Genomic DNA, 12411 nt, shown 5'->3' on the forward strand with positions numbered 1-12411 from the left:
AATTGTTTTTATCAAAAAAAAAAACAAACTCGTGATTAGACAAGGAAAAAAAGTGAATTTTACAGGAAGTTTTCATTTAATGACAAAAAAAGTGTAAATACTAAAAAAAAAAAGTATGTGGAATTGTGAATTTTTGAAAGGAAGGGTTTTGTTAAAAGATGAATACTGTAATTATAAAAGGAACAAAGTCATAATCGTGACATTAAAAAAAAAACAATTTTCAGGAGAAAATTTTGGAAATTTAAAGAAAAAGTTGAAATTTGTAATTTTATGAAAAAAACCATTTTTGTAGCTTAAAGTTATTTTTTCAAGATGAAAATCCTATTGAAATGGTCATTTCATGACAAAAGTTTGAAAAAGGCACTCAGTTATCATTTCAAGAGAAATAATCTGTAATTTTGTAAAAGGAAAAACTGTAAAAGTCAAAAGTCTGAATTAAAATTTGGACAAATATGTAAGTTATTTTCCTAAAACCAATGTAGTAACGATAACAATGAATTTGTAATTTCACAACAAAAATGTATTGTTGTGACTTTTCAAAGACAACAAGCGGCTCGCGGACGTCCGAGTACACGTCAAAGTACCGAAGCTGGTCTCGCTTGTCCTGCTCTCAATTTCAATGCGTCTGACCCCAGGGCGACATTAAAGTGGACATGAAATCCACACCGCAAAAATCAGCCACTAAACAATAAATAATGCTGCGCTTGACTCGACTGTAAAATCAGCACCGCGTGCGAAGTTTTTGCGCTGAGAGGTCCGTGCGTGTGCGCCCAACGTGATGTATGACGCTCCGAGCTAATGGCGGTCCTGGGAACTGCGGCCTGGAGGAAATGAGCTTTTCAGAGGGAAAAGCCACGAATGGTACTAACATTAACCTCCGCGAGTGATGTCGCCCCAATGCATGTGTTCCTGCTCCTGCGCAGCCAGGAGACAAGTGGATCAGAACTGAAGACTTCTCCGGCCGCCGCTGGCTATTTGCGGATCGCTTATCCATCCATTTTCGACAGCGCTCGTCATCAAGTCAGGCGGGTGAGCCGGAGCCCATCCGAGCTGACTTTTGGCGAGAGAGAAGCGGGACGCAGTGGCGACCCCTGACGGGACAAGCCGAAAGGAAAAGAAGAAGAAGAACCGGGATAAAAGCCTGACTGGTCAGCAGTCGATTGCCCGGCGTGTACAGGTAGGAAAGAGGTTGAGTTTATGAGTTTATATGGAAAAAGGCATACAAGTTGTGTCAGTGCATGAAACAAAAACAAATGCTGTGAACAGCCATTTGGCAATATTCTGTTTAACAGGACTGCCTTGCTCACGGTGGCAAGGCGGCTCTGCATTTCGTATGTAGTCGGCAAAAATTTCTCCTGAAACTCGGCCTAATCTAACTCGCACAAGTGCAGCGATATCTGGTGTCAAATCCCGAGGCGCAGCGCATTTCAGAATGTCATTGAAGTGGTCCTCAGTGCATCCTTCAATGGACAAAATTTTTTACTTTCAAAAGAGGCCACATTGGAAATTATGACGGGCCAGCTCCGGCCCGCGGACCGTGCGTTTGACACCGTCCAGTTGAGGGTTTCAAATGAAACGCGTCGTCATCGACAACCAATACCCACCCCAACCGCGCCCATTGACAACTCTTTGATGTAAGTTTTAATGCTGGTTAAACCTCTACGAATCGTCTCAATGGAATCGTCAGACTGGGCAAAATTTGAAACTGACCGGAAACATTGCACACGAGTTATTGTTTGAATAACCTAAGAGATGGCGACAGCACCACCCGCACACCCACGTATTCGGTTTTTGTTTTTTTTTTTTTTTTTTTGGACCGCTCACCTTCCGTCATGGTCTGGAAGTAGAGTTTGCCGCTGTAGCGTCCAAAGCCGGCGACGGTGCGCGCTCGGACCTGGAAGACGTAGATGCTCCCCGGTTTGAGGCCCCGGATCACCGCCGTGTTGGTTTGGCTCCGGACGACGGTGGCGTTGTACTCCGACTGGTCCTGAAGTGGAAGGAATTACTTAGTCCATCGTAAGTGTTCATGTCAAATTTACCTGCAATATTATTTCGGCAGCATCATGCCTGACGCACCGCGTTGGGCTCTTAAGCGCTAGTTAGCCAACAATAAATTCAAATATGCTTGTTGATTTCTTACCAGAACGTTTTAATGCAAAGCATTTGATATAGACTGAATTTACTGTATTAGAATCTTATTACTGGTTGTGAGTGTGTTTATCTTAAAATAAGAAATACATACGACTCTATAAGTCTGTGAAGTAAAAATACACAAGTTTTAAGATTGCTAGCTTTATTTGGAGGCTAGCCATGTCCTATTGCCAGATAAAGAATTTGTAAATGTGCCTTTGAGGGGCGGGGCCTACTGAGAGACATCGGGGACATTGCCGGTTGGATTTCTCGTGGGCGTCTTGATGTGAGTTTTGGATAACAGCGGGGCTGTGAAAAAAATGCTAACTCGGTTAAAAACGAGTTGACGCAAAAATCTCTGCCTCCAGCAAATCCCAAAAATATTACAGCGCAAACCAAATTGCGCCATCCGGAACCATTTTGGTCTGTGTTTTCTCCTCGGATGTTTATTCCAGATGGACGCGTGGTTTGGCCAGTGAAAAATGTTGCTAAAAAAATGACAGAGGATGCCATTAGATATGTAATGTACATGTAATGCTATGTAGGAGTGAGCTGAATGGATGTGAGCTTTGTTTCGCTAGTGTGCTAATGCTAATCACGAATGCTAATCATTTAGCTATTTTGTTATCTCAATTCATAGCATATACTCATGCGTACATATGCATTTTAAGGGTAAATGTCCTGCCCTCATAAATGGGAATAACGCACGTTTATTACTCACGTGGTCAACAAAATATCCGAAGGATGATAGTTAACAGCGGTAGCTTACGGCATCTTCTTGCTTGGGTTTTGCCTTTATGTACTTGTCGCATTAAATGATCGGCTGGAAGCAGATCAGCAACTGTGGCTCTCGTGTCAGGGAATTGCAATAACTTTAAAAGCAGCCTAATCATATTTTGTTTTGCAAAACAAAACATGAAAATGAAACATGCAACCGGGTGTAAGTTGCAAAAAGCTGGGGCCGCCGTCCTCCTGGCACCACCGTGCAAAATAAATCCGTCTTCCGAGCTTAGCTAGGCAACAAATTCACTATGCAAGTCAAGGCTCCGGCGTCCGGAGTGCGAAGCGCCGTGACCGACGTCGTCCACGCGTCTTGTGAGCGTCGTAGCCGCCTCGTTGCGGATGCCCGCTCCGAGCTGCTTCCCGTCAGCCCGGCCGTCACTCAGCGTGCGCTCGCGGGCCGCGGCGGGGGACCACGGACGAGCGTTTTGACAGCCCTCCCCCGTCTGGTGCGCCTACGCTTGTTTTGTATGCGCCTGCGAGTGCGCTACTACACCGAGGGAGCTCCGAGAAGAACGAATGCTGCTTGACAAGAGTGGGGGAAAAAAAAAAAACAAAAACGCCGACAAGCAGTTGGGCAGCCTTGCTTTGCTCACGAGTCTCTTGGGCGACGCTACTCCTCAGCCCGTTGCGGTTTCATCTCTGTAGTTCCGTCTATGTGAGGACACTCCATAATACACTCGTGGGTTGAACAATCTAATAGAATCCACCGGGGAATAAAGTTCAGTAAAGAATTTGCAACTTCTGGATTTGTGGCATGCACGTTCACGCTTTCAGGTGAACTCTAGCCCGATTTATAACCAGCAAATAATGACAACACAAACAAAAAAAAAAAGTCAATAATCTGACAAAAAAAAAAAAAAATAGACAAAATTGTAGGGTCCAAGTCAGGGGTCACCAACCCGGTGCCCGTGGGCGAACGGTAGCCCGGGAAGACCATATAAGGCCCCCGCGACGTGTGTTGTAAAAATACCATTACGATTATTTGTGCTTTAAATTCTGAATCTGACTTGCTTACGTGAATTAAAATTTTAAAATACCTGTAATGTCATTTACTACAATAAATCAAAACGAAAATATTTAATGTACGTGGAAGGAACTGAGTCTGAAATTTGCCGCAAACAGGCCACGTAGCCCTTCATACGATCGGTGCTCACGAAGCAGCCCTCACCCTCAAAAAGGTTGCTGAGCCCTTGTCTAAGTATTTAAAAAAAAATAAACAAAATTGACAAAAAATATTTCACAGATGGTATTGGGGATCCTTTTTGAAAAGGAAAATTAAATTATGTCCACTTTAAGGTAAATTACAGAAGTAAAGTGAATATTTTATTCAAGTCATTGTCGTCACTGGACTGGCCATCTATTGTGCTTCTAGTTTAATGTGCATTAAAAAATACACAATAAATGTGGAAAATGAGTTGTATTTGTTTACTTTATGACACGGTAAATACTTTGCTCTTTTTTTGTGTTTATTCAAAGAGGGTCATTTCTCATCCATGAATAAAAGAAAAAAAAAAATTTGCAGGGAGTGGGGGGGCATTTGGAGGATTTGTTACAGCCAATTGAAATATTATCGTGGTAGCTAACTGTTTGCCGAGCGCCATTTCTCACATTTGCACAAGCAAAGCACGCGATTGGACTCGGAGGTGTTCTAAGGTCGTGTCTCCCAAGTGCTTCGAAGAGATGGATCATATTCATCGAGGAGAACAAAATCACGACATGTTTCCATACGAGAAGAGCAGACGAACGTTCACCTTTTCGTAGTACTGCAGCTCGTAGTCCAGGATGACTCCGTTGGGCTGGTCGGGCTGAGACCAGGACAGAGTGATGCTGTCCACGCTGCGGCTCACCTGGTGCATGATGGACACGGTGGACGGCGCTGCGGGCGGAGAGCAGACTCGGAATTATTGCTGATGCGAACGTTCGCGCCCGACCCGCGCTGATCTGCGCGCATCGTTTTGATCGTCATAATCGGGACTCGGGACGCTCGACAGGTGCACAGCGAGGCATCGTTGTTTGACGAAGCCGTCGCTGTATTTTCCGCGCTCTAAATAACAGCTCGAAGCGCCGTAACAATTGTTTTCCAGGTGCTTTGGATCGCTGGTCCTCCCTCGGAGACGCACACGGGAGGAAGACCAACATGACCGTTGCTAAAACTCTCAGACATTCGGTTTTGCATGTTGGCATTCAGTGGGAGGTTTCCATGTGGAACACTGACTTGGTTTGCCAGCTATAAAGAGTCAAATTAAACAACCAAAACACAGCGACTCTTTTATTTTCTGCCCGTTTCTGAAAAAGCGTCTGCGAGCAAGACTTTCTCCACTTCCGACCTCACGGCGATGAAACGCCGAGGCTAATTTACGTCACAACCACGCCGGTGCTGAATTTCTCCGCTCGTGACGTGATCGGCACGGTGGGGCGAAAATCCAGAACCGAGGTATGTTTTTGCAATGTGGGAGGAAGCCGGAGAACCGATGCAAGCACGGACAACATGCAAACCTGTCACCCAAGCAAGGCCGGAATTCAGATCTGAATGTCAAAGCTCAGCTCTGCCGCCCGGACGTGCTAACCGTTTCTTTTTAAACTCTTCCGGATACGAAACGCGCTCAAATGTCAATTCCGTCACGATCAATGGGCACCGAGGTTTACACCGCGGCGGGTGGCCGGCGACCCGCAAGCGCCGTGCGCTCGGCGAGCTACAAACACCATCGCGTCGACGCCTCCGGTGGCCATTACGATTCGTTCAGGCCACTGCGGGTCAGCGTCGAGGCGAGAGAGTCGCAAGTTGTAAAGCGCATGCGGGACACACCGGCAGGAGATTTATGGATTCAAGTCAGTCGGCGTGCTCAGCCGGACCCCCTACCCAATGTATACACGATCCCACGCTGTGCCCCCCCCCCCAACCCCCCACCCACCTAGTCCTTGGGATGGGTGTTCTACTGAGCGGAGAGCGACAGCGAGCGCACACTTCTGAAGGCTAGAAAAACAGACCGTGCAGCTGAAGGTGTTGAGTTTCTCGTCTGCATGCGATCGGCAATTTGTTGCCTTTTTGCAGTGACCAAGCAAAGCGTCTCAAGGCCACTGATAAAAAAAGACTCTGTCGGTCTTGAATATCATCTTGCGGCAAGATGATGGCGGTCCGGTGGTTTCCGGGTACATTTGGATAGAAAAATGGAAAGCTAATAGATGTAGAAATGGGTAGACAGCGAGGAAGCTCGGTGAAGCTTCTCTTTCGTGATAGTGCGAGGATGAGACTGTAGACATTGTTTCTCCAGATCTTCTTCTTTTGCTTCTTGTTTTCCCTTCGGCTTGTCCTGTTCGGGGTCGCCACAGCGTGTCATCTTTTTGCATCTAAGACTATCTTGTGCATCCTCCTCTCTAACCCCCCCGACTGTCCTCATGTCCTCCCTCACAACACCCATCAACCTTTTCTTTGGTCTTCATCTCTCTCCGTCGCTCTCTTCCCTGGTAGCTCCATCCTTACCATCCTCCTGCCAATTTCCTCAGACTCTCTCGCCTCTGGACATGTCCAAACCATCGAAGTCTGCTCTCTCGATCGAACCTCGTCTCCAAAACATCTAACTTTGGCTGTCCCTCTAATGAGCACATTTCTAATCCTATCCAACCAAGCGAGAACCTCAACATCTTCATTTCTGCCACCTCCAGGTCTGCTTCCTGTCGTCTCTTCAGTGCCACCATCTCTAATCCGTAGATCGTAGCTGGCCTCACCACTGTTTTATATACTTTGCCCTTGATCCTACCCGACACATAACACACCAGTCACCTTCCACCAGCTGTTCCAAATTTGCTTGGACCAGTTTCTTCACTTCCTTCCCACACTCACCATTGCTCTGGCTTGTTGACCCCAAGTTTTTGAAGTCATCCACCCTCGCCATCTCTTCTCCCTCGCTCTTCCCCCTCCAGCCCTCTCATTTGCGCACATGTATTCATATATTCTGTTTTACTTTCTCCATAGCTCTGATATTTTATTGTCACTTTTGTGAGGAACAAAGCAAGATGTCTGTGGTTGGGAGGACCGGCCACAACCGCCCGTTTGTGTGTGTACTCATGACCTCGCCCAAGGAGTATTTTCTATTTGAAGTGTCTCCTCGCTCCCGTTTTTTTTTATTCCAAATCAAATTGTATATGTCATTATATTATCAAAGTGCATGTGGTATCTAAGACGTTGACATTTTTCCCCTCGAAACCTTGCAGACACGACAATGTCATTTCATTTGTATGAATATAAACACGACTCGTGACCTTCCCGACAATCCGTAAAGTTGCGGTCGTCGAACCTTTGGCCGCTTCTTTGCAGTCACCTGCCTAATAAAGCAATCAATCCCTCTACGGGGAACTCACGGGTATCCCGTTACAGATGCAAACAAACCCGAGACCAGCACATGGCCGCGTTTCCATGAAACGCACGCACGGCAACCCGATACGAGGCCCGAGAAACAAAGGCGGCTCGTGTGTTGGCGCACTCGGCACAGGCGCACGCCGAAGGGACGCCGGGCGAACACGGCAGGGCGACCAGGCTCTGCGTCAAGATCCGAGACGTCCGTGTCTTGAAGTGTCGTACGCGCCTGGTCAAAATACCAGCGGCCCCGACACACCGTGTAGAATTTCGAGTTTACGAAACGTGCAGAATGAATTAGTCGGCACGCATCCCGAGACGAGACCGAAGAGAAATATTTTTTTTTTTTTTTACAATTGTGGCTAGAAGTGCGTTAGCCAAAGGCGAAAATCTGCGAGTAATTGATGCCCATCCAGCAATGATTATAATAACCTACGGAAGCCACAAGACTGTGGCAAAGCACCCTTTCTTTTTTTTCCAAGTGGTGTAAGGATAATTTTGTATTTGTGACTAAGAAGTCCTTCACATTGAAATATATTTCTAATTGCGAACTGAGCACAACGCTCACAAGTCTTTGGTTTCTGTTGTGGCAACAAAATGTACATGAACAAAGCCCGATTCCATTCCATTAGGGACTGAAAAGAAAAACAATTTTTCAAATGAAGGCCGGCTCACCGAGGATGGTCACATTCTCGCACGGGAGGGCGAGCCGGCGGAACACAAGCACTCTATTCATAATCCTCCCCAAAATTAATCAAGTGGCGATAATGGAAAGGGCAGAGATTGGAAGTTCACCTAATTAAATTAGATGGCTGATTTGGGAAGATAAATGATGTTCACGCAGTATGAATAGAACTGCAGGTTTGTCACATCCTGCGTCGGGGTCGGCGTCGGACAGAAGAGCCTGCGAGTGCTACTAAAAGTAGTTTGTTGACTTATGGATGGATTTGATTGAAGCAAACATCCTCCCTCCAAATGGGGTCAAGGCCGGATGCCATCGAGCTTTGAGGAAGAAACATCCTCAAGGCTTTCATGGGGCGCTCATTGTGGGTTTCTGACATCACTTGGGATTCTGATCCTTCCCTCGCCGCGTACGTAGTTCTCCTTTCACCGCGACTTGGCTTTCCATTCACGTTTGATTTTTTTTCCCCCTCCAGAAACTGTTGATCCATTGTCGGAAACAACGAGAGGGCTCGAGCACGTGGCGTCGCCGTTTTCATGCCGCCATATTGCCGGTCAAAATCTCGCTGGTCTGCATTCCGGGAACCGTCGAACCGGAGCAGAATATCCGCAACGCCCGAGACCTGTTGTGCTGTTAGTTGTCACAACAGACGAGACAGATTTTCAAAGACACCATTCAACGGAATATCTGATGGAGAGACCGGAAAATATCAATGGATTTCGGCAATTAAACGGGATGGATGGTGCCCAACCAAATACACGCGCCCGTGTAGCGATCACTTTATTTCAGGTAGAAATTATTCTTCTCAATCTCAAATGACCAAAAAGTATTTCTAATGACAAGTTGACTCATTTGAGAACAATGCATCTATAAAAAATAAGAAAAACTGTCTGTCGCAGAGAGGTTTACAGAGATTAACGTGTGGTAGCAATACGCTTCCGTCTACAGACACGACGACTCCCTGTTCTTCCCCCCCCCCCAATCATAGTTAATGAATGCGAGTTTGTGTAAAACCAGGGGTCATTTATTCAAATATTGGTATTTGTATTGAAAAAATCTGAGTGGCTCCATCACTATGTGGGATTTATTCCTGATTGAGAACACATCCAGCAACAAAATATTTGTTTGCATCCAGACTTTTATACGCTTTCGAAATTTTCCGTGTAAATCTCGACTATTTACTCACCGGATCAATGTGTAGCTCCAGTTGTCCAAAACAAGCGGAAGCGGGTTAACAGTCCAATTGCTTATCGCCCAAATCATCGACTTTGGCATTAAATATGGGCCCTCTGTGCCACGTGTCTCTCATTTTTCCACGTACCTTCGTTTATTTTCACCTTCTAAATGTTTAACCGTATCGCACAAGACTGGGCGTCGTGCTTTAAGACGGATTTTCGCCATCCGACTTTGCTCGACCGTCACTATGGCCAGTCACGTGATTTTATGAGGAGCATTACCACCAACTGTCCCTGATGTCACTTTTTGTGTGTGCGTTGAACATAACACCTGACAAATATTAATTATTGTCTTTTATCAGGCAAAGTCATTTCAATGTCACATTTGCTACGCTGTCCACCTTTTCCGACGGCGCTCAGCGAGCCGTCCGGCCAAACCGTTCCCTCCCGCGGCGCGCGCGCGGCTTACTTTCGTTTGTAGTAACTTTTCGGCCGTGTACGCAAAATGTTTCCACATGTCACGCCATCCATCTTTTTCCTTAACAAACTGCGGACAAGCGAGAAAGCTTGTGGCCATTTTGAACACGAGCTTCGGGGACGACGGCGCCGCCCGCTACGGAGCACGGCGGCTGCGCGGCAGACGCGCAGGCCGACGTATCAAATTTGTTCTGTTAAGGAAAAGCAGCTGGAAATGACTCGATCGGACCCGATTTGCGGTCACGTCATCGGATCGGACAACGTTACTTGTTACTGGCGTGAAAAATGCAAAGTTTAGAGAACGTTAGAAAGGAGAAAAGGCCAAAGGAATTGAATGAGAATGAGAATTTTTGTGTTTCTACGCCCGTTTTTGGCGGTGTGAAAAAAGGTCGGGGGCCTCTGTGTTCGGGGGGCCTTTGATGGGCTTTCTTCTCACATCCCAACATGCCTGCAAACATGTGGCGCCTACTTTATTACAAGCCGCGTAGAACTCTTCTACGCCGTGAGTCAGTTTGGGACCGATGGGAGGTCGGTGAGAACAGGACAGAGCTAATAAAAGCCTTTCCCTTTACGCGGTGCACTCTGCTCCAAAAGGTCCCGAGCCAGCTGTTCCCGGGGGCTCTGCTGCTCTTTTGGGCTGCCGTCCGTTTACGAGCGCCGCATCAGGAGCTCTTTGCCGGAGAAGTCCGTATTTGTGTGTACTTGCGGGACTTTGGCAGCGTGCCCCGTTTCCACAGCTGCAAAGTATTGCGGCTTTTTACATCCACAGCAATTTTCCAAAGTGAGCTCCGAGTTGATCAAGCTTTAAACCATCTGTACGAGCAAAGATGGACAACCACCATCCACTTAAAATTATAAGCTCATTCTTAAATGAGCATTTTATGGTCTCTGGGAGTGTATTGGTGGGCTTGCGTATGTTCTGCAGACCAAAGGAGGCCAGATAAAGCGCCGCCGATATCGCTGACTTGGCACGCTGTACCTCAAATGAAGCTTACGGTCTTGGACCCAAGCCCCTTTCACGCGGAAAGTCTGCAAAATTGGCGCACGGGTGGGCAGAGTTTGCATTGACTTGCCTGGATGTCTGTAATGTTAACACCTCTCCGACGCTATAAACACTTTTAAATTAATAAAAAAAACAAAGCCAAACTTACTGAAGCACACGTTTTAAACAAATTGCCTCCTTCAAGTCACACAAAACTCACAAAACCAGAGCAGAGGAACGTTGTACTTGCACTTGTACCTCCATTCGTCCATTTTCTTAGCTGCTGCTTATCCTCACAGGGAAGGTGCTGGAGCCAATCCCAGCTGTCAACGGGCAGGAGGCGGGGTACACCCTGAGCTGGTGCATGTTTTGGGGATGTGGGAGGAAACCAGAGTGCCCACCCGGAGAAAAGCCACGCAGGCACGGGGAGAACATGCAAACTCCACACAGGCGGGTCGGGGATCGAACCCTGACCTCAGAACTGTGAAGCCAACGCATTCCAGGTGCTCCACCGGGCCGCCGGTACTTGTACCTGACATCAACAATTACTTTCAACACGAGTGAGTGTTGTATATTAGAATTTCACATTCAATCACTGTGGGTAAGCTTCCACACGGGCGTCGTCAGACCGCTTTTAGGCACAAAAACGGCTTCTGCGGATCAACCGTACACCCCAAAAATGGTGACAGGGTAAAAAAAAAAAAAAAAACAAAAAAAAAGTGTAGAACACATGACAAACCTAATAACCCTAACTCCAAATTTGAACCCTGACCCCTAACCCACTTTCTAAATCTATTTTTATCTATGTGCACATTTTCCCAGATCCTTGCCGACCGAAAGCACAGAACTTGTAAGCCGACAAAAACAAATTCCTACGGAGGATAAAAACCCGGCGAAAACAAATCATGCGGAAACCATTCAAGCTGACTGCATTCTTCCATCTTAGCGCATTTGGCAAATATTTACAGATTTGCTTTCCCCACCCTAAAGTCACGCCGGGTTGATTCGAGCGTGACACGTTAAATATTGGAGCTGCCTGTCACGGCGACGCCGACTGACGGTTTTGGATCAAAAAGGCCGCGGAAGGGAAGCGAGTCAACGATTTCGAGAGCGAGGCGAGGTTGTCGGCCGCCGTGAGGGAAAAAAAAAAAAAAAAACCCTCCGAAAGCCACAGGAAGCACGTCAACACTCATTAGAAACAAACTCACAGAGGATGAATCGTTTTCCCACTTTTCCAAAAAACTAAACATTGATCCGCACGCATGCAAGCGTTTTTTGTTGTTGTTTGTTTACATTCATGCAATGTTTAGCGCAATATCCATATGTCGGTTATCTAAATGGTTCCCGTGGTGACAGTTTACGACTACTATTCCTGAAAGATAATTACAGATGTTAAACGAAAAAAAAAAGAGAGTGTGGACATGAATCAGGTTTGCCGTGCTGCCTTATCACAATTTTTGTCATATCCATTTAATTATCACAGCGGACCCGCAACTTTTTTTTTTTTTTTTTTTGCTGTTATCGGCAAGGTTGGGTATCGCCCAACATCTATTGCGACGCAATTGTCAGTGCAAAACAAAAATAAAAATAAAAAAGAAAAGCATAACCGGTTGTAAGGCGCTGACGGAGGGAAGATTTTGCGTTTGCGCCCCCTTCCAAATATTTGCCGTCGTTAAATAGTTAAAGCGGCAGCAGGTTGACATCAGCTGAGAAACGCGCGGCAGGAAAACATCTCCTCTAAATGCGACATCAAAAATAGCAAACGTTGAATTATTAACGGCTCCCTTTTGCCCCCCGTGCACCAAAATATCAGCCACCGAGCATCGGC

The 12411-nt window shown here is 46.5% G+C and overlaps 1 protein-coding gene across 5 annotated transcripts in view; it reads right to left on the reverse strand.

Annotated features, from left to right (window-relative positions):
* The window catches only part of ephb2b (eph receptor B2b), a 147951-nt gene that overhangs the window by 13333 nt on the left and 122207 nt on the right, over nt 1–12411 (reverse strand). For all 5 annotated transcript variants that reach the window (XM_061832106.1, XM_061832104.1, XM_061832102.1 and 2 more), the window contains exons 6-7: nt 4665–4789; nt 1825–1987 (exon numbers count right to left, since the gene is read on the reverse strand). In XM_061832106.1, coding sequence (XP_061688090.1) covers nt 1825–1987; nt 4665–4789 — 288 coding nt within the window. The remainder of the gene's footprint in view (nt 1–1824; nt 1988–4664; nt 4790–12411) is intronic.

The sequence above is a fragment of the Syngnathoides biaculeatus genome, chromosome 10, assembly GCF_019802595.1.
Source record: "Syngnathoides biaculeatus isolate LvHL_M chromosome 10, ASM1980259v1, whole genome shotgun sequence".
Taxonomy (NCBI): domain Eukaryota; kingdom Metazoa; phylum Chordata; class Actinopteri; order Syngnathiformes; family Syngnathidae; genus Syngnathoides; species Syngnathoides biaculeatus.